Genomic DNA, 22,321 nt, shown 5'->3' on the forward strand with positions numbered 1-22,321 from the left:
TTGTGGTTTGTTACCATTGTAATCTTTGCCAGCGATTGATTCTGTAAACTAACCAACCCTACCTGAGCATTGGAGTGGTTGTCACTTCCGTCTTTAGCACAACTCTCTTAACACTAGTTCAAAGCGGTTTCAAGGTTGATACAGTCAAGGTTATTAAACCATAGTTGTGTGTACATACACTAACTCTATACACAATAGTCCCATCTATATACCTTGTGCTTACCAGAGCTTAACAATTTTTTATGGTAACTGAATATATCTATAATAGATAAAAGGTCTTCACAAAAGGTGGGTGATATTTGATGAAATCACTGTTAAATGGCATTCTATGGTGGGGTGGGGGGGGGGGGAGATGCTGCCAATGGCCATAACTTTTGCCCTGCTGGTTTCAGGATTTTCAGTCATAACATATATTCCTTTCTGTACATGTTCCGTAATATATAAAATATTCCTGAATGTGTAACAGATAACAGTTCTCTTTTCTTTCTTTCTTTCATTACTTAGGGCATCTGCAGAATCATTCGTGCCAACATTGCATTACATTTCTGCCGAGTTTGAATATTTTGGTCATCCACATTTTGAGAGGGATGTTCTCTATGCTGGATATCATTACTTTGGATATGTTACTCTCACTGGTGTAGTAAGTCATTTACAATTCTGAATTTGCTATTTTTTTTGTTAATTTTTTAATCTAATATTAGTTTTTTTTTTCTTCAAGTACCAGATGGCAGATTCAACTTTCTGCATTGGTTTGGAGGTAGTGCAAACTGCAAAGCAAACATTGGTGTTCTTATTCCCAGTTTTCTGTACTGTCTATCCTCCACAAAGTAAATATATGGATTCAGGCTTTCATTTATCAAAAAGTAACAAACAAGTTTTAGCTATTCATGACATAAGATTTTGCTAAGAAGTTTTGCCAATATCAATATTGCAATGTATACATTATTTAAGGATGTAAAACAAGTTTCCATTAAAATTGATCTTTATTATTATTAACCTGAATGACTAGTATTGAATTATCAATGTGAATGATGTTGTATAGAAAATGATTGATGTCACAAACATTTGCTCCTTTCTCTTCCTTGCAATCGATTAAAATAGGAATCGACATCCACTACGTTAACAATCCCCTCATCTGCCGTAAGCGGGGAGTATGAGATCCTTCTCAGAGTTATCACCCAGGGCTTAACAAGGGTGGAAGTTACCATCACACCCTCTGGAGTAACCCAAGGAACACCTCTCAGGGGTACATCCAACATCCCACTTTGCCCCTCTTGGTGCTCTGAGGGAGAGGTATTCAACTCAGATCCGGTATTTGGAAAGAGATTTCTCCTTGCTCCAGGGGAATGGGAAGTTCGTGTGGATACGACACTCCAAGGAGGCGCAAGGCTTCTACTGGTAAGTGTGGAAAAAGTAACTAGGGTTTTACGTCACTACTGGTTAGTGTGGAGAAAGTAACTAGGGTTTTGAGTCACTACTGGAAAGTAACGGAATAGGGTTGTAAGTCACTACTAGTAAGTGTGTAGAAAGTAACTAAATAGGGTTGTAAGTCACTACTGGTAAATGTGCAGAAAGTAACTAGGATTTTAAGTCACTCCTGGTAAGTGTGTAGAAAGTAACTAGGGTTTAAGTCACTCCTGGTAAGTGTGGAGAAAGTAACTAGGGTTTTAAGTGCCTACTAGTAAGTGTGTAGATAGTAACTACTTTAATCAGAAATGTTAATGATTAACCTAATATGTTTTTTCATGTATATATTTAGTACAGTTTTGAGCAAACAAAGAACGAACAACATTTTGAGCAAAAAGAAGTATTCAGCAAAGTAAGAAAGAGTAATTTTCAGATGGAATCAAACTTAGGATTGCAAGTCGTTTGCTCTGCGTGACCGAGCTAATCATTGGTTAAATGAATAGATTAATTAAGTCTGATAATCAAGTTTTAAAATATATAGCTTTTTGTCATAACTCATGGTCTCATATAAACACAGTTTATCATAAACTTTGTACAGGATCAGGTTGTAGCCCTGCCTATAGAATTTCTGAATACAGAAGATGTCCTCGGCGCCGATCGATCCAGCCAGTTTTCATCTAGGTGCGATGTTCGGACCAATGAAATAGGGTAGGTTACATAAATTGCTTCATTTTTATATATTTTATTGTCGGTTATATAAATTGCTTTATTATGTATATAATTTATAGTCTGTAACCTAAATTGCTTTATTATGTATATATTTTATAGTCTGTCACATAAATTGCTTTCTTATCTATATATTTTATAGTCGGTGACATAAAGTGCTTTATTATGTATATATTTTATAGTCTGATACATAAAGTGCTTTATTATGTATATATTTTATAGTCTGATACATAAATTGCTTTATTATGTATATATTTTATAGTCTGTCACATAAATTGCTTCATTATTTTATATTTTATTGTCGGTTACATAAATTGCTTTATTATGTATATAATTTATAGTCTGTAACCTAAATTGCTTTATTATGTATATATTTGATAGTCTGATACATAAATTGCTTCCTTATGTATATATTTTATAGTCGGTGACATAAAGTGCTTTATTATGTATATATTTTATAGTCTGATACATAAATTGCTTCCTTATGTATATATTTTATAGTCGGTTGCATAAATTGCCTTATTTTTGTATATATTTTTGTTTGTATTTGTATATATTTTATGTACTTGTTAGCTCTCCCAAGGACGTTATTGAGAAGCTCCACAGTACAGTATTCAAATTGGATCTATTTTTAATCTAGAATATATCCTTTTCAAAAAAAGGCACCAGGAAAGTGATTTTAATTTTGAAAATGTGTCCCCTTCACAACCTCTCTCCATCCCCACCCTCTCCCTCTCCACCCTTTACACTCCCCCATTTACATTTGTAAAATTTGTATTTCTTGAAGAATGGAAAAACACAAAACAAGGAAACTAGGATTAATGCAATATATTGACTACCACTTCTTTTTTTCTTTTGTTTTCTCCTTCCAAGAAGGGGCACCAGCCATGAAGCATTTTGCACCGCCCAAGCCTTCTCTTTGATTACGTTCTACTTTAACGGTACTTTGGACTGCGATTGCGACCTAGTGGGGAGTCTGAGCATTGAATGTGATGTACAGGAGGGTCAGTGTCAGTGTAAACCAGGTGTAGGTGGAAGAAGATGCGACACTTGTCTGCCCGAATTCTATGCTTTTGGACCAACTGGATGTACCGGTAAGAACAAAAACAAAAAACAAGAATGGTCCCCCCCCCCTCTAAACTGACTTGTTTCTCAGATGTTTAACCCTGCCAAATAATTCTGTTGTGGCAGTGGGAATTCCAATTAAAACTGAAGTAGCATCATGCCACTACCTTTGAAGTTTCATAAATATAATTTTTATAGCTTCATAAGCATTTACTTTTACATCGAATCTGTATTAGGTCAGAAAGTCAGCACAAAAATCTGACGACAATTTTTGAAGCTAATTGCACCATTTAAATAATACCTCCATTGGGACTTCACTTTTACTATATAATTTTATTTTGTCATGTACTCAGAAAATGCATAGACATTGAGGACATAAAAACTTTGCATTTTGATATCAAACCCTGCGGTTTGTTCCCCCCCCCCCCTCACCGCCAGAAAAAAAAAACCCCAGAGGTTCCTACAAAACGATAAAAAGATGATAATAACCATAACAATAATAACCATTGCTTTTGTTGTGCCATTGAGCTAAAGTCTGTTAGCAACCAAATCAAAGAGACTGGAGTGTTACCGTTAGTTAAATTGGACGTGTAGAATTACACACATGTGTGACCTTCAAATGAAAAAAAAAAAAAAATTTAAAGCAAAATTGAATACAATCATTGAGATGTGTTTTTATAATATTAATGTTGTACTGAAATTAATCACTGACTTTAAGTGTGATAAAATAGCATTCTTGTTATAATCAGTATTTATAGTACTACTAGAATTCAACATATCACAACTTACATCAATGTTTATACTCTTCAGAATGTTCCTGCTCAAGTGAGAATAAAGTCTGTGTAATTTTGAAGCAAAATTGAATACAATCATTGAGATGTATTTTTATAATATTAATGTTGTACTGAAATTAATCACTGACTTTAAGTGTTATAAAATAGCATTCTTGTTATAATCAGTGTTTATAGTACTACTAGAATTCAACATATCACAACTTACATCAATGTTTATACTCTTCAGAATGTTCCTGCTCAAGTGAGAATAAAGTCTGTGACCTTGTGACAGGCCAGTGTGACTGTCCTCCCAATACTGCTGGCAGTAGGTGTGACAGGTGTGTCACATTTGCTTACGGTTATGACAATGTCACCGGATGCACGGTACGTGTGAAAATAACCATGAAAGAATGATCCAAGATCAATCCAAATATAGTCTTGTTTTGAAACAAAATATTCTCAATGGGTCTGCAGAAAATGTCTCCAAAAAAAAAAAAAAAATGGAAAGAAAAGTTGTCTACTGTGAGATAAGTCGATCAACATTTTGGTACTTTCTCAATGAATCTGATTGGTTATCGTTTCCTGTTTTACCATTGAACATTCCAACTACAACAGCAACCTGGACTTCTATTTTATTTTTTCTTTGTGTACCATGAAGCCTACTTGTCATAACATGCTGACCTAAACATTATTGCATATTTTTTTTTTCTCTTTTGATTTATCCCCCTATTGTTAAAAATATGACTCTTTTTTTTCTTTTGTGACAGATGTGTCTCTGTAATTCAGTGGGCTCTGTCCATTTAAACTGTGACCCTGTGACCGGTCAGTGCCCCTGTAAGAGTGGTGTAGGAACCAGGGAATGCTCCCAGTGCCTCCAGGGGTACAAGATGTTTGGTAGTGACGGCTGTAAGTCATGTGAGTGTGATGTCGCCGGATCCCAACCACCGGTCGTTTGTGATCCATTAAGTGGCCAATGCAATTGTAAGGTAAGCTGGTCAAGACAGAGAGAGAGAGAGTTAAGATGTCATTAAAGATAACTTTGTTCCAAAAGTTTGGAACAAAAACGAAATTTCCGATTTAATTTTTTTTTGTTAATTTCCTTTTTTTTAATAATATTTTGTAGGCATTAGTGCAAGGACTCTCCTGCAATGAATGCACTCCTGGAAGTTTCTTCCTCTCCGAGAGTAATCAAGATGGCTGCCTGGAGTGCGTCTGTACAGGAATAACTACGGAATGTGGAAGTAGTTCCCAACGGTACACTCAGGTAAAGTTTAACTTTGTTTAATCACACACCATTATCCCTACAAAGGGAATTCCGATGTTGTCATTGCTTCAACTCGTGATGAAGGTTCCATAGAAGTCTGTACAAGTTTATTTCATGCCTGCCTGTTGTTTGCCTTTCTTGCCGGTCACAAATGACCCTACAATGTGGTCAGTCATGCAGAGTGGGGGGGGGGGGTAAAAGGAAATACCTAGTAAGTCAACAACTGTTGTATAATATACAGACCTGCTTCTATAGATCAGTATGAATACAATTAATTAACTGGAATAGTTGTGATTCCTGGGAGTGTTGGAAAAAGGTGTTTGCATTAATAGGTGAACTATTCTCTGCAATCGTGTATGGTTTAAGAAATGCAATAATGCCTTCGTCATTGAAAATGGAGTTCTCTAAATAGATATGATGGTATTTAGTAAATCCCTTGAAAGTAAGGGCATGAACGTTTCTTTATAGGATAGCAGCAATGACGATCTCACTTAGTTTGCTCAGTGGTTTACTTCTATCCTTCAGCTATGTGATTTCATGGATGGTTTGACCAGATTCCGTCAGAAATAGGAAAGAACTATACTTCTAAAAGGTCGGAAGTCAAACTTCTCGAAGCAAGGAAAAATTTCCCCTAAGTTGGCGCAAGAGTTGAAGTTTTCTGTGTAATCCTGCTAAATGGGTGGAATATATCCACGAAAGTGTCTCAAAATACAAAATTGATGTTTGACTCAAAATACATTATTGATGTTTCTAGCTACACTGTGGGAATTTTGGCCGTTTCATTAAGGCTTTGTAGATTAAAATTGCGACTGAGAAATCGGTCAGAATCTGACTATCCAACACATCAACTACCGTGTCTATCAGAGCAGCTACATATATGTGTAACACCGTGCATGAATTAAGGGGACACACCAATACATCGTACACGAGCGATGTCAGCTATGGTGTACAGAGAGCTTTAAACCTAGTTTAGATGAACCACCAGTAACTATAGGCTCAGCAGATATGGTAATGTTCTGAAAGACATGTCAATAAGGGTTAATACAATCAGTGCCATGGCCTAGTTGGTTAGGGTGTCTGCATATAAAGCGTGGGTCCGGGTTTGAATCCTGGTGAAGGCTGGAAGCTTGTCACTGTTCTGGATGTTCAAATACATATAATGAAAAGTAATGACCATGTACTTTCCATCCACGGTGACCTCTTGTCAACTGTAATTTCTTTGATAAAATGCACAATACTTTCATTTTTCTACATGAATGAAAGAATTAAGTACATACGTACATAAGTACATAAGTATAAGTATATATATATATATATATTTATTTATATATATATATATATATATATATATATATATTTATATATATATATATATATATATATATATATTTATATATTTATATATATATATATATATATATATATATCTATGTATCTATATATATATATATATATATCTATGTATCTATATCTATGTATCTATATGTATATATAATAGATACACATAAATACATATAAGTATAAGTCATTGACTCCATGTTGGATATATATATGTTTGTAAAAAGATATATGTACTCTAATATAATTGATTAATTATTGTTTTCTAGTTCCCCATCGACGATAGAGTGGTTCCTGCTAATTTGCCTGTCAACTCCAATCTGTTGTGGCAAATTCCACAGTCCTACCTAGCCGGTGATCTGCTCAGCATGTACGGAGGCGAGCTTGTGTTGATGGTGTCCTACGAGGCATTTGCACCAATTGTCGTCACTGTGAATGTCCTCCTCAAGGTGCGTTGTAGCCAAATTTGATTGTTTTGTGTAATGTAGTATGTAGTTATATCCCCATCATATTACTTTAAACATGTGCATCCATGCCTATTTATCTTAAGAGTAACTACTATACTTCCTGTTCCCGACTTTATTCACCCCTCACCCACATCATAATCGTAGAAGCCCCTTCTTTCTTGTGCATCAAAAGAGAAAGAGAAATTATATTAGTAAAAAGGAAGTTTAAAAATGTCCCCCAATTTCATTTGGAAAGACAATCATCATTTGTTCAAGAGTTTTCTTTGTCTTAATTTCAAGGGTGCGGACGATGATGCTGTTTATGGTGGGTCCTTACTTGATCCTACAACCACTCTTATGGTGCCTATGAGAGAAAGTGTTTGGTTCAGACCTAACTCGGATCCATTAACAAGATCCGAGTTTCTCATGATATTATATGATGTCAGGGGTGTGTTTATCTCGGCTACTATGTCCGATTCAACCCATACCTCTAGGTGAGTATTTCTGCAGGTCTGCACACAGTCAGCCTGGCCAGGTGTTTTGAAAGTATCACACATTATCAACTTGATTCTACAATATTGGAAATGTGTTTGATACAGAGTCATACAAATGTACCCTTACAAATTTACTGTCAATATTTTGGGGCCCTTTTTTTTATATTTGTCCATTTTTTAATCTCGTCCGTAGATAACATGTACAAAGGTGTTCCCTTACAGATTAGATGTCAGCATCAATTGGCTCAGTTTCACCATTTGGAGAATAACAATTTTTTTTTAGCTCTATGCAATCATGAATTGTTGTGATAAGTCATATTGTCTGACCAAACATTATAATCATGTAATTGCTACTGTTCTTGTTGCCATCTGGGCATTGCTGTTTTCAGATAGTAAAGCAGAAATCTGTAAGTTCAGAATCATGAAAATAGTTGTTATGTATGTACCCTTTCCTCCTTTGAGAATTGTCATTTTACAAATGTCATTGAGCTCTGTATTATATCTGTACTAGTTTCCTTCTTTCTATTATTATTTTGTAGGGTCAACGAGATTTATTTCTTCAAAGGTGTTTCTTCCTCGTCACCCATGTACGACTCTAATGGGCCCAGGGCCTTTCCAGTCGAAGAGTGTTCCTGCGGGCAAGGGTACGAGGGCCTGTCATGCCAGGTTTGTGCTATGGCGATCCTTGGCATAATTTGAAACTGATTTGACTGGTATCTAATTAACCTATTAAACTGCTGGTACATCATTGGTAACATCTTTGGTCAATAATATACACTTGAGCTTAAATTTGTTGTTCATTTCTTGTATAAATATGCACATGGATGTTTAATCACTCACAAAAGGTTTGAAGCTTTGAGCCCCATCCCCCCCCCCCACACTCCCCCAAAGAAAAACATAGATTAGGCTATTCCAACATTAGTTTTGTGGCAGATTTACTTAAACCAGTTTCCATAAGAATATCTATCCTGAGTGACTTTTTGTGGAACTTGGAATGGATTGTACTTGTGTAGTGTTTAATTTTGATTAATGTCACAGTGTATGTTTCAAGAAAAAAGTGTTCCTTTATCGGAAGGAAAAAACAAAAAATTTAATAACATAAATTTTGCAATTATGTTCTTTCCTCAGTATTGTGCTGGCGGATATTTCCGACAAAATGTCAGTAGTCATCCCTTTCTGGGTACGTGCCAACCTTGCCAGTGTAATGGACACAGTGAAGACTGCAATGTAGACACTGGTGAATGCGTAGGATGCATTCATAACACAGAAGGTACCACAATAATGCTGTTTGTTGAATCTAAGGCCTATTGTAAGATGGTTAATATAAGCTTACTTGATTAAAGTGATTAAAGTATAGCATTAGACTTAAATTAAAGGGTGGAAGGGAGGGAGTCAGTGAAATGTACTCAATAACTTCACGATACAACAGGCACCTCTGTTATTTAATAATTAATTAATTCACTTCATTCTTTTATTTCATTCAATTCATTCAATTCATTCATTCATTCATTCTGCTATTGATTTATTCTGCTATTATTTGTTTATATGTTTTGAGTGAATTTAGAATGGCATAGAACAACTAGTTAGAGGCAAGGGGGAGAAAAGTAGGGTAGGGGAGGGGGTGTGGCAGGTTAAAGGAGTGCTGGATAACTTTATTTAGTGCGATATGCTGCAAACTCATTTCAAAGAAATTACGTGCAGTATAGTGCAAACTATTGGCCAAAGTGTTAAGTACCAAAAGGGGGGAGATCTCACCCCTATTTGATAATTCTAATTTCTTGTCCCTCACTTCAGGTTTTAACTGTGAGCATTGTTTAGTCGGTTATTACGGGGAGGCTACTATGGGAACAGATTCGGACTGTCTGCAGTGTCCCTGTAGTAACCTCACAACAGATGGTCCAGCTTGTGATGTCATCAATGGGATACTAGTCTGTCTGCATTGCTCTAAGGGTCACACAGGACCTACTTGTCAGCAGTGAGTGTTTAAATCTGTTTAAATTTATAAGACTATGCCGTTTATTCTACCACTATTTTATGTCGTAATATCTTTGAGGATCAACATATTTATTTCAAGTACAAATATATTTCTCACCCTTTGTATTTTAATAACCACCAACTAAAGTTTTACAGAAGATAATCATAACTTCTCGCCCAAGATAAAGAGAGAATTCAATTGCCACTTTTTCTAATGTTTTTGTGTGTTTGATTGATATCTCTTTTGACAGATGTGAAGAATTTTACTATGGCCAGCCTGATCAGGCAGGAGGATTCTGTGCTCCCTGTGATTGTAATAATAACACAGACCAGTGTGACCCCTCCACTGGTATGTGTCTCAACTGTCAATTCAGAACAGAAGGGTTTAACTGTGAAAGATGTCAGACATTTCTCTTTGGAAATGCTACTCAGAGAGACTGCCAAGGTTTGTCAAATTTTCAGCTATGATTTTTGTTTTCCCTCTTTGCTTTGTTGTTTATCTAATAATTAAGGCTTTCGTTTCACTTCCCTTAAAAATAAACTGACAGATGGCATGTATGAAGCATTGTCTTTGTTCAAGTTGATGAATATGAACATGAAGTGATTAGCAAGCCCAGGACTGTCAATATTTGCTCCCATTTCTGCTCTCGGAACCACCACTCCCTATGGATGATGATAGATAAACTCTAAACATCTCAGTTTGTAACTTTTCCTCCCTCTCCCCCTTTAGACTGTAACTGTGTGCCTGATGGATCCATTGATCTAATCTGTGATGGAATCGACGGCCAGTGTCCGTGCCTATCAAACGTGACCGGCAGGCAGTGCGATAGATGCTTGCCAAATTTTTACGGTTACGGCGGTCCCGACGGTTGTCAACCTTGCAGCTGCAATCTGTTTGGGTCGGCCGACCTCCAGTGCTTTCAGAACGGGACGTGTCGATGCTTAGCCGATACCACAGGCGATAATTGCGATCAGTGTCTGCCGGGGAGCTATGGGTTGCCTCTTGCCCAGTGTCAATGTGAGTATGATATGCAGTACTTTTAGCTTAATATTGCTAAGACTATTGGCAATGAAAACTTCAGTGGTTGAATGTCTCATGAATGGAAAGCAATTTGGATGTTTTGTGATGTCAGTGGTCTCATGAAGATAGAATGGAGGTGAATGATATGCTAATTTTGATAACAATGGTTGGTGCTATGGCTTCATTGTTTGATGATCATTTTTTCATAAATTCTTTTTGTTCATGATATGTGGCAACAAATATCGTCAGTGATTTATTGTTTCACATATCGGAGGTTTACAAAAATATAAGAGTGAAATGTGCCATACTTAAATACCTTAGTTTTCTTGATTTTCATGGCAGGGTTTGACCCCAAATTTGTGGGATCATTCTTTTTCCCAATTAATTAATGCCACCACTTGTTTCTTTCCTTGTTTCCCCACAGGCAATTTGTTTGTACAATATTGAACATATCTCACAGTCTAGGAATCATTTAGACAATTCAGATTTCAAAACATCCACCAATCTACTTTATTTTAAAGTTAAGAAGAATTTTCCAAATTTGTTCAAATTTGGTACCTATAATAATCAGCTTTATTTTGAGTGTTACACCTCTTGATTCTTATCGACATCAACTCTTTCGATGATTTAACAATAAATAAGCAATTGTTTATTTGTACCTCTAGCATGCACCTGTGATCCTCTGGGTACCATCGGTGGAAACAGTGCAATATGTGATCCTGTGGACGGTCAGTGTCCCTGTGTGGACGGAGTCAACGGTATACAGTGCAATCAGTGTGCTGCAGGGTACATCGACTTTGTCAATGGAGCTTGTACTAGTAAGTATATTTTGTCTGTATTCTCTGATCTAGTTTTCCCAAAGGTGATTGGATCTCTCAAATTACCTCACTGCTTGGTTACAGAGTGTGAACTCTTCGTGGACACATTATGCACATCAATAGTGGTTGCCTTACATGTTTGTAATATGCCTTATGCTTGGTGACAGAGGGTGAATCTGTGTGGACACATTACGCACATCAATACTGGATGCCTTACAAGCTTATAATATATCCTTATGCCTAATGCTTGGTTACAGAGTGTGAACTCTGTGTGGACACATTACGCACATCAATACTGGTTGCCTTACATGCTTATGATATGTCCTTATGCCTTATGCTTGGTTACAGAGTGTGAACTCTGTGTGGACACATTACACTCATCAATGCTTATAATATGCCTTTATCCGTTATGCTTGGTTACAGAGTGTGACCTTTGTGTGGACACATTACTCTCATCAATACTGGATCTGGACAGTCTTCTGACCAACCACTCAACAGATCTGGATATGGTACAACAGTTCTCAGAGAGAGACAAGACCTTGTTGACCCTTGAACCTCAGATCAATGAATCACTGCTAGAGATGAGGTCATTACTCACTCAGCTGACTCTGTTGAGGACTGAACTGGAGATCATAGATGTACAGAATCTAACTCAAGTCGCTACAGATGTTAGTGATGAGGTAAGAGGTCCAGTACACAATGTTAAAGGGTATCCGCAGCAAAGCTTATCCGACCTTATTGTTCATGTGGAAAACCAGTGAATTCAAAGTAATAATACCCTGCCAAACTTTCATAGTTCCATCATAAATTCCTCAAGCTTATATTGTAGCATTTATCTTTTAAGGCAGATCTTAAATAAATCTGGTAAGAATGCCAATTTTCCCAGGGAGACAACCCTTTAATTTAAAGAAAAATCTAGTTACAAGTCCGAAGGACTACGAAATAAATTCTGAAATCATCATAACAGGCATTGCATTTTACATTTTAGTATATTGTATGCTGCCAGTTGCCCATGGCTTGAGATGGTATCGATTCAACATTTTTAGTTCCTTAATGTATGTGTGAATCAATTTTTTAGACCACTGTGTTGCAGATCAGACACCGAGCCATTATGATGTTATAGCTTTACTTAACATAGTATCTGTGAAGATTCATTCACTGTATAGTTAACCATGTTCATTGTATCTGTAGTTGGTTTAAATTGGTTAGCATCAACAAACCTCACTGTCTCAAAAACATATTAGTGTGTTCATAACTTTTGATCAGTGTAATTCTATTTTACTATTAATCGCAACCCATCCTTAGCTATTATAATATTCTTTCTTCCTTTTTTCTTTTTTTTGTTGTAATTGTTAGGTGAACATGGCAGTGAATGGAATGCAGACCCAGCTCAGTAACAGTCAAGCAGAGTTTGGAAGAATCACCATCATTAATGAAGACGTCTTATCAGCTTTGCAGAGCACAGAAGACCTGGCGCTGACAGCTGATGGATATGTCACAGTAGCAAGTAATTTGAATAGTACCTCGTACCTGATGGCGAGAGAGGCAGCTAACATACTGGCAGCAATCAACCAAGTCAGTTTCGACATGCTCCAGAGGATAGTCCTGCAGGAACTGCCGAGGAGCGAGAGTTTGCTTGATAGAGCCGCCAACTACAGCGGTCAAACCAATCAGCAGGTTAGAATCAGAAGACTTTTATGACCTTTGTAAAATCGTTCGCTCGTTGGTTTGTTTTCATATTTGTGTCTTGATTCAGCCATTTTTTTGTCCATTCTTTGAAACAGCTGGTAGTTATCAAATAATTAAGTTATTACAAAAGATAATGCCCTTCTTACCCGATAAAGTCATTTTCTTCCTCCAGTCAAAAGTTTGCTGTCCCATGTGTGAAGGCTTCAAAGAAATTCTACTCACCCGAGTGGTGAAATTTTCCTGATTGTGGTGGGTTCATAACGAGGGGTATATTTTTTCTGAAAGATTTGGAAAACATTGTTGTTAAGCAGAGCTATGAAAGAACCAAAGAAACTATTGGGCAGGATGGAATTCCATTTCCTTATTTTAGCTTCTGACCAACCACTCAACAGATCTGGATATGGTACAACAGCTTATTTTAGGTTGAAGCTGATATATGTGTCTGCAATATTTACAGCACCTAAAATAACAGCTTATTTTAGGTTGAAGCTGATATATGTGTCTGCAATAGCAGTGTTAATCAATATGTTCCTCACCCTTCAGAATCCTGCCCATCCCCTCCCATTCTTTCCCCTCCACCTCCCCAAATCCCTACCCCTCCCCTACCCATCCCCCTCCACAAGAATCTATGCTGTTTCATTTCATACAGCTGGAGAAGCCATAGGAGAGTGACTCCAATAAGGCCAAGAGCAAGTTTCCACGAGAAAGGGAAGATCACTCCTATTTTATGCTGTGCACCAAATTCTTTTATGTAACACAATAATAATTACCGCTTTCCTTATGGTATGTTGGGTCATTCACTTAAGTGAATTGCTAAACAAAAACCTGTCCCATTAGAACCTTAAGAATGCAATTTTATCTGCAGTTTCTAAAGGGACTCTGTCATTTCTTCTACCAATAAAAAAACTTTCAAGAAACTACAAATTACTGTTGTTTGACTTCTCTGCATTGCAGGCTGTGGAGGCCAGTTCCCTCTCTGGATTCCTGGAGTCTACCAGACAGCGTATGAGTGATTTGGAAGTCAGCATCGCTTCAGTGCAAGGATCGCTAGACACTGCAGACGGAGATTTACTTCAGATAAATAGTCTATTGAACCAGAGAGATGTAAGTCAAATGCATCTCTAAAAAATGGGCTGTTTTTTTAAAAAATTTATTTAATTGGTACAGTTTGAGTAAAATAGCCTCTTTACTGTAAGAAGTTACAGCCAAAATGGTCCATTGTCTTTTACCATAGTGACATTCAAGAAGAAACACTTTGTGATTAAGCAATCTCATATTATCAAATTAATAATATATATTTTCTTTTAGGAATCTACAACTTCTGTTGGTTGATGACATGACCACAATATGAAAACTCAAAAGATGATAAATTGGATAACTTTATTTCATTTTGAGAATTTTTGATATTTTTTTTAAGTGGAGGGGGGGGGGATAGTATTTACATTTTGTAAAACGTCTTGTAATTGTCATTGACCTATTAATTCCTTTCTAATGTGAAATGGAAATGTGGTACAACCTTGAACTCTTTATCTGCCTTTCAAAATTTTCCCTGTAGGCACTTGAAGAAGCGGCAGAGAATCTCATCGGACAGACAGAAGAGAAACTTGTTTTGATGAAAACCCTTATAAATCAAACAAGCATAGCAGTGGGGGAGGCAAACCAGGCCTTAGTAGATACAAAACTGATCCTCAATGGAAGCCAAGCAGGGAACCAAGGTGTACCTGTCCCAGAGACTTTGGATCAGGGAGGTAAGTATCATTAGAAGAAAGATATTCTTGGTAATAAGAGTAAACTCGTATGTAGATAAGATTAAAAATAATTCAGGTCACATTCTTTGAATATTCATAGGCTATACCAGATAAGTTTTATCTTAAAGTGGATGGTAAACACGTCACCTTTTGATTTGTTTGTATTGTAAGGTGGTAGACTTTCAATGTGTTTATTTAAGTATTACAATGTTAAAACCAAGACCAGTTATATCAAAAGAGAATTTTGTGTATTTGGGGGGGTGGAGGGGGGTTGAATTTTTCTTTTTGCTTTTTCTTTTCTTTATTTATGATAGGTGATTGAAACTTGTCTTGCTGGAGTATCAAAACTTTGGCAGACAACAAAATGTTCAGTAATAAGCAAGCAGTCAGCTAGTAGATGATGAAAATCATTTTAAAGTTTTCAATCCAGAACATGAAATATAGAAGCAAAACAGAGAGCCAACCGCTTAAATGAAGTTTTACCCTACAAAGATTTAACATCAAGTATAAATTACCCAAAACTAGCTTTAAAAGCCTTCAAGTGGTTAAGGCAGTGGACTTGTGATCTAAGGCTTGCATGTTAGAGCCCTGGTCAGATCATTGCGCTGTGTCCTTGGGCAAGGCACTTTATCTCCAAATGAGGACTTACGAGGTGACTTGTAAATATAGTTGCTTGGGTTGGTTTGTGGCGGCACCCTATGGGAAGTCCCCCAGGGGACATGTGACTGTGGTGCACTGTGGTGCCCCAGGAGAGATTGTTTGAATTGCGCACACTTTGGTGTGTAGGTGTGTCAAGTTACCAATGTTAAGTACAGCGCGGCGAGACTTTATTGTAAGTTGCGCTATATAAGAACTGTTTATTATTATCATTATTATTTTAATTTCATGTCCATACACCACTCATTATCAATGACTTCAGCCGAAAAGAAACACTAGGGGCAAAGATGTCATACCTACCTTTGAATTTAGCAGAGCCTGCAGTCTTTGAAATACAAAGCAATGTTATTGAGCTTGAAAATATATGTTGTCTGCTTTGTTAATCCGCAGATGTTAACGGTTGGACGGAAGCTGAATCGGCAGTAAGAAATATGCTGCTTGTGATTGGTCAACTAGAAACACTTCTTGCTCCTCTTGTAATAAACACAGAGAGTCACGCCCAGACTCTGGAACTGGAAACCTTATCTTCTCAGAAGTATGTGATGGTTCCAAAAACATTTTACAACCTTGTCTCTTTTTTTGTAACCTCAGTAATCAGTTCTTTTGCCTAGTTATAGAACTTCTGACAATAGAGATAGGAAGTCTAGTTTTTACATGGCACAAGACATGTGAACTATATGTGCTGCTTGATTATAATGATAGGATACGCATGTTCTATGGTAGCATATGCCAATTAAAAGCCCCATTGACTTACACACACTTAATCACAAGTAATGTGGTCTCAAAGTCCAGATAGAAGTTCTCACTAGGTAAATGCTACCTGTCATCGGATAGCTGAAAAGTTGGCCATTTATGGTACCATCAATTTTTGAGGGTCAATGTTTAAATGATGAAAATTTTAAAATAATCAGCATGAACAGGTAAATCTTACATTGTAAGTCAAAATGCTCCTACCTGGGTATGACTGCATGAAATGTTGGTAGAGAGTGTTGGTTGCGAGTCATCTGGGGTACATAAACTTTATAGTAGGATGAACCTGGAAGATGCGTTAAAGAAGTCTTGATAAAGGATTTTTTATTGCATACGTCAAACCTACCATCACATTATTAAGTTGTTAATTTTGAGTGGGACAATTTTACCTCTGAGAATTGATAGGTGTTTCACTTTCATTTGAAATCTACCAACTATCGTTAGTGAGTAATGACTAAGTGATGTCTCATCTTTGTCAACAGCATCCTAGCTAATGCTCTCACAGTCAGCCAAATGGCCTACCAAGCGATTCAGTCTTTCCAAAAAGTAAGAGGTTTTTTTTTCTCCTTTACTATTTTTTGACTAAGATTGTGTACCATTTCACGATTTCAGCTACTTCTCTCCCATATTTTTTATGCTGTTCTCTGAAGCTGTTTCTCTGAAAGCTTCATTTTTCAGGGGCTCCAGACACAGTTTTAAATTAGTATGACAAGACACAGGCAGATGAAGGGTAGTGTTATGGGGGGGGGAGGGGCATTGATCTGTTACCAATCAATTATATTAATGGTGGGGATGGGGGTGGGGGGGGGAATAATATGCCCCTAGTGTTCTGTGTGGTATTAACCACAATCTTGTTCCATACCATTCTCCATCATTGATGGATAGATACACACCAGAAAACATACCCTGTTACTCTAAAATTGCAGCAGTGGGCAGCAAAGGAAATAAATCATAACTCATTTATTTTTCAAATCGTTCAGGTTGTTTCAGTGGTGAACCAAGCAGGTGACTTGGCCAGGAATGCTACCGCAGTCTCACAGAGTGTCCAAGAGTACTTAAACGACAGAAATATTGCTACCTTGGAATCCGAGGCCCGGACTTTGAAAACAGAGAGTGCACAACTCCTTGATCAAGTCAACAATTTGAACCTTAATATTCCAGGTATGAAATTGAACTTTTTATATTGATGACATTTCTTTCGAATGATTATCATTGAAGTTAGTCGTAGTTTGACTCACAATTCACACACCACACTCCAGTGAAACTATGTAAAATGTAGTTATTTTTTTATGATAAATTTAGTCAACCATGCTTGTATGATGGTAGTAAAGTTCCCTCTCAAAAGTAACATTAAATTAACATTCTTGTAACATTTTTAATTATAGTCTTGTCAATTAAATATCTTGTGAACCTGTTTCTTCAGTCTGTTTACTGATTATCATTTGTTTGGACGGACATCTTTGATTTAGTGTCATATCTATCTACATACAACATTTTAAATGTACTAAAAACCCTTCTCTCATGTAGCCTTGGAAACCACTTTGAATGAAGCCAACAGTACAGTTGAAGAAGGTAAAAGACTGTGGTCATCAGTTGAGGGCAGTACAAACATTCTAGAGTCTGCAGTACAGGATCTTCAAGCCCATGTGTCAGGTGAGAACAATCATAAAAATGAACAATTGTGTATCACTGAGGCAGCAACTACCCCCCTAGATAATTAATTAATTATTAAATATTCTTAAATGCTGTCAATAGGTACACCAAAACCCAGAAAAAAAGGCAGTAAAGGTTGTTTCATGAAACGAAAAAGATAACAGATGGATTGGGCAAGAACAACTGTCATCAAAGATTTACATATTCAGATATTCAGATATGGTAATGCTCGACAGCAACATCTTTCTTCTTTCTGCTGCCACACATCTTGTGAAATATTATCACTGACTACTATATGGAATTTTTTAACTACAGTGACATAATTTTGCAGCATATACTCATACTAGAGATGAATTCAGGGTAACTTTTTTTGATCTCAGTTTGTAGCATGAAGCACACATCTAAAGCTATGTTTCAATGTAGTTGGTAGTATGTATGTAGATAGTATGTATGTAGATAGTATGTATGTATGTATGTTTTTTAGATCCTCCTGCAAGCAGGAACTTGGGAAGAAGCCTCATTGGCTTATCAAAGCCGCAAGCTGACCGAAGTCAGTCTCTTACATTAATATTTAACGTCCATGATTATGAATTGTCAATTGTCAACAACTCTGTAACTGGACGACATACATTAATCTTGGAGTGACTCGAACCGGGGACCGGTATGTATGTAGATAGTAGATATATAGATAGTTTGTATGTAGATATGTAGATAGTAGATATGTAGTAGATGGTACCCATTCACAGTCCAAGATAGTATCCATTCACACAATTTCATTCGATTTTGTGGGATTTTATGCTTGGATGTTATCAACACAATATTTTGTTATTTGCCATGGTGATGTATGGATGGATTAAGATATCTACCACAGATCAAATCAGAACATTTTGGGATTATTAGCTCTGACAGGGACATTTTGCCCCAATTAATCATAACAAAGTTGCTGTTCACAGTGATCGTCATCTTTTCACCACCTTTTGGCAGATTCAAGCATCAGCGAAGTTATCAGGATCGGTGACGAAGCCGCAAATACCACGATAGAATACGCAACCAGTCTACTGAGAAATATCTCCCAACTCAATTCCTCAGTGGTTGAAGGTCAAGCTACCGTCCAGACGCTTCAGGTTTCTGTCAATCAGAGCACCTCGATGATCAACGACCTACCAGACAGAGGTACTACTGTTTGACACTCTAGAATCATGTCATTTATAAATCCGCCCTTTAGTAAGACTGCCGTTCATTTTTCACCACTGGCGACTTCTGCACCTTTCAAGGTTATTAGTCTGAAACATTAGCCTGTGTGTTACATATTTTGCCAAGCCTAGCAAAGGGTACCAGCATGGAAAAGTCACTTCCTCAGCTCAGATTTCCCCTGATCTACTGTGAGAGCCTTTTCAAATGCCTGAGGCAGGTAAACTGTTATGGCAGTGGTATTTTAAGGGCGCATTCTCAAATGTTCACTTCAGTTGATCTTATTCATAAAGTGTACCTCACAACATGAGCCTAGATTTTGTTGTTAATTCTCCATTAATTAATTTGGTTAATGATATGTTAATAATGTTGTTAAAAACTATTGTTAATAACTGTTTTTAATGAATGTTGTTAATAACATGAGTAAAGGTTGTTTATAACTCCATTATTTCCCAAGAGATGTATCTTCAGAAGAAAAAAAGAGATCAGTTACCTTTGCTTGATAGGTTCATGTCTACATGTTTGTAGCCTATCATTAGACCTGCACCGCTTTAAAAAGCAAATATATCTGAATGAAATGCTTCATGCTGGTAAAAACATCAAATGTTTTCATGACTGTTTATACCCACGTACAAAAAATAGGAACAATTGTCTGGAGCTAGCTTACATGTCATTTGACCAGGTATCTGGTTTCATCTCATTCTACCCAATAATTTGCCATTCAGTTTCACTTTTTTGTTACTTTCTTGGATATTAACATTAAGGTAAAGTTATGAAGTTTTGGTTAAACATTTGTTGAAGATAATATCTGTCACTGTAACATTTTTGTTTGTTTTTACAGTAACATCACTTGAGACAAAGCACGCCGAGGTATCTCAGAAACTAGAGACACTTTATCAACTGTCGAACCAAACCACCGAACTTCGATCCAGAATCGCCGACAAGATGGCGGCTCTGAAGGAGAAGCTAGCACAAGCCCAACATCATTTGATTAATTCTAGATTGCCGGCTAGGTTCGAAGGGTCCACTGCCCTGGCGATCAGGAGGGACTCGGAGGCGTTGCAGACACCGTTCGACGAGGTTAGACTCAGCTTCCAGACTGAAAAGAGAGATGGCGTGTTGTTCTTCACGGAGAACATGGTCGGGGACAGTTTCATGAGCCTGGAGATAATCGCTAGCCGAGTCGTCTTCCGGTTTCGGATCGCCAACGACATCGTCAGGATTCTGAGTCCGATCGACGTCTGCTGTAGAGAATGGTATGACGTTCTGGCCACAAGGTGATTATGAAATTTCTTCCATTTTTTTAGTTTTCATTTTTGCAAATATTTTTGTCTGCTGATTGCAGTTTCATTTTTGTTATTTAAATGTACATGCCACTTTCATGTAGGAATGACTTCATTTTCCTGGTTCATTTTTGTTTGCTTTTTTGTCTTTTAATAAAGATATGCAAATCAAGGTGAGCTGACCGTCACCAAAGTCTCGACCGGTGGCAGTTCCACAAACTTTGACCGAAGCCTCAACGTCTTCTTGAGGTACATGCCCTTCGAGGCTAACACAACCTTTTACATTGGTGGCATCCCAAGGAATTACCAGGTATGCAGTCTACTCCTTGGTTGAAATCTCATTAAGAACCAATTTTGCTAGTATATTGCCAATCTCAAATTTAGCTGATCTATGTAGTGTGTTTTTGTTTTAGGCTGTATTGGATTGTACAGTATATTAACCAGAGCTACAGACATATCACATGTGCAGTTTGTAAGTTGTGCTTGAAAATGTGTCTATTTTATAATATTTTTGCCCTTTAATGAACATTAAACAGTGCCGTTACCATTCAAATACAGACATGTACTGAACCTACTTCAGCACAGGTTTAAGTGATCAATTCTTTGTAGGCTATACACCCTTCCACATACACTGTGTGATCTGTGTGGTGATGGTCTGTGATCAAATGCCAAACACAGTGACATTGATTAGGGATGTTCATGCTTCCAAAGAATGATGAACACTGAGTATATACTCCACCCGATATATATCATCTTTAAGTTGGATATGTCCACCTGATATATCATCTTTAAGTTGGATATGTCCACCTGATATAAGATGGATATGGTATTCTGTGAACAGTTGAAATAAATAAAAACTTTTTACATCATGAATCCAGTTCTATGTTATCTGAAATTTAGATAAATTTTGTATTTGATCCAGCTGACTGTCACTTTGGAATCGGGAGAAATGGTAAAAAAGTTTGTTTTTGCATACTTTCAAGAGATTTCAATATCTGAATCTGGTGGTGGTTTGGGTTTTTTAATGTGTGCATGGTAACTGTTTTAGTTTTATCTAGAATTTTTTTTCCCTTTCTGTATCTACTTGAAAGTATGTCTTCTTCCCCTTGAATGGGACAGCCATGATAAAGAAGTATTAATATCCTCCTTATAAAATGGCTGAAATGTAGACTTTATTGGATGCATCTGTGATGGGGTTTTTTTTGGTACTTGCATCTAACTTGGCATGATTTACCAGTAAGTACACATTAGCAGCACAGCAGATCAGTGAGTACCAGGTACAAAGCATTTACGCAATACACATCATAGTGTATTTACATTTAGAACCATTTTAGATTCCTTGTTGGAGGCAGAAGGAATCTTTGGGATGGTGATGGCATTTGTATGTGTATGTGACACCTATACCTCAAAAAGCTCATGATGGATTAACTTCAAACTTGGTATGTGGATCCGTCTTATTGAGTACAAGAATCCTGTTCTTTTCTGTGAAAGCCAAAGGGCATTTGGGGTCAATATAGAGATAACAATAGAACAATAGAATTTAAAAAGCACATCTTAGTTGTACTTTATACTTGGTATGTAGATCCAGCTTGGTGAGTACGAGAACCCTATTGAAATTGGTGGAGGTCAAAGGTCATTTGTGGTCAACATAGGTTAAAGTCTGTAACACCTTGTAAACATGATAACTCAAAAGTATATAGTTGTGAAACTTCATACTTAGTATGTAAGAACCAGCTTAGTGAGAAGAACCAAGAACCCTATTGAAATTGATAGACGTCAATATGGTGTCAAAGTATGTAATCCTTGTAAAAAACAAATTGACTCCAAAATTAAAGCTACAATAAATCTGTGAATTCTCCAATGCTAAGATTTTCTTTTGGTGAACATAGTTTGGCCAAGAGTTTAGTGAATGGGCCGAATATAAAATAGATCTCAAGTGATCTTCAACTAAACAAATATAGTCATCCAGGAAATTAAATCTGCTTCAAATAGTTGATACTCTTGTCACACACATCACTGACCTA

At 36.9% G+C, this 22,321-nt stretch overlaps 1 protein-coding gene across 4 annotated transcripts in view; it reads left to right on the plus strand.

Moving 5' to 3' along the window:
- The window catches only part of LOC139978374 (laminin subunit alpha-2-like), a 50,512-nt gene that overhangs the window by 11,956 nt on the left and 16,235 nt on the right, over window positions 1-22,321 (plus strand). For 2 of the 4 annotated variants that reach the window (XM_071988525.1, XM_071988524.1), the window contains exons 10-36: window positions 505-640; window positions 1,102-1,398; window positions 2,006-2,115; window positions 3,007-3,227; window positions 4,219-4,355; window positions 4,739-4,957; window positions 5,095-5,235; window positions 6,843-7,022; window positions 7,320-7,513; window positions 8,053-8,179; window positions 8,642-8,783; window positions 9,308-9,488; window positions 9,739-9,932; window positions 10,218-10,505; window positions 11,174-11,326; window positions 11,750-12,006; window positions 12,683-13,003; window positions 13,970-14,119; window positions 14,571-14,763; window positions 15,811-15,955; window positions 16,653-16,716; window positions 17,151-17,331; window positions 17,698-17,823; window positions 18,808-18,996; window positions 19,856-20,291; window positions 20,457-20,607; window positions 21,220-21,249. In XM_071988525.1, the coding sequence (XP_071844626.1) occupies window positions 505-640; window positions 1,102-1,398; window positions 2,006-2,115; window positions 3,007-3,227; window positions 4,219-4,355; window positions 4,739-4,957; window positions 5,095-5,235; window positions 6,843-7,022; window positions 7,320-7,513; window positions 8,053-8,179; window positions 8,642-8,783; window positions 9,308-9,488; window positions 9,739-9,932; window positions 10,218-10,505; window positions 11,174-11,326; window positions 11,750-12,006; window positions 12,683-13,003; window positions 13,970-14,119; window positions 14,571-14,763; window positions 15,811-15,955; window positions 16,653-16,716; window positions 17,151-17,331; window positions 17,698-17,823; window positions 18,808-18,996; window positions 19,856-20,291; window positions 20,457-20,607; window positions 21,220-21,249 (4,963 nt within the window). The remainder of the gene's footprint in view (window positions 1-504; window positions 641-1,101; window positions 1,399-2,005; window positions 2,116-3,006; window positions 3,228-4,218; window positions 4,356-4,738; window positions 4,958-5,094; window positions 5,236-6,842; window positions 7,023-7,319; window positions 7,514-8,052; window positions 8,180-8,641; window positions 8,784-9,307; window positions 9,489-9,738; window positions 9,933-10,217; window positions 10,506-11,173; window positions 11,327-11,749; window positions 12,007-12,682; window positions 13,004-13,969; window positions 14,120-14,570; window positions 14,764-15,810; window positions 15,956-16,652; window positions 16,717-17,150; window positions 17,332-17,697; window positions 17,824-18,807; window positions 18,997-19,855; window positions 20,292-20,456; window positions 20,608-21,219; window positions 21,250-22,321) is intronic. The other 2 variants (XM_071988526.1, XM_071988527.1) reach the window with 2 other exon arrangements.

Source organism: Apostichopus japonicus, chromosome 13 (assembly GCF_037975245.1).
Source record: "Apostichopus japonicus isolate 1M-3 chromosome 13, ASM3797524v1, whole genome shotgun sequence".
Classification (NCBI taxonomy): Eukaryota; Metazoa; Echinodermata; class Holothuroidea; order Aspidochirotida; family Stichopodidae; genus Apostichopus; species Apostichopus japonicus.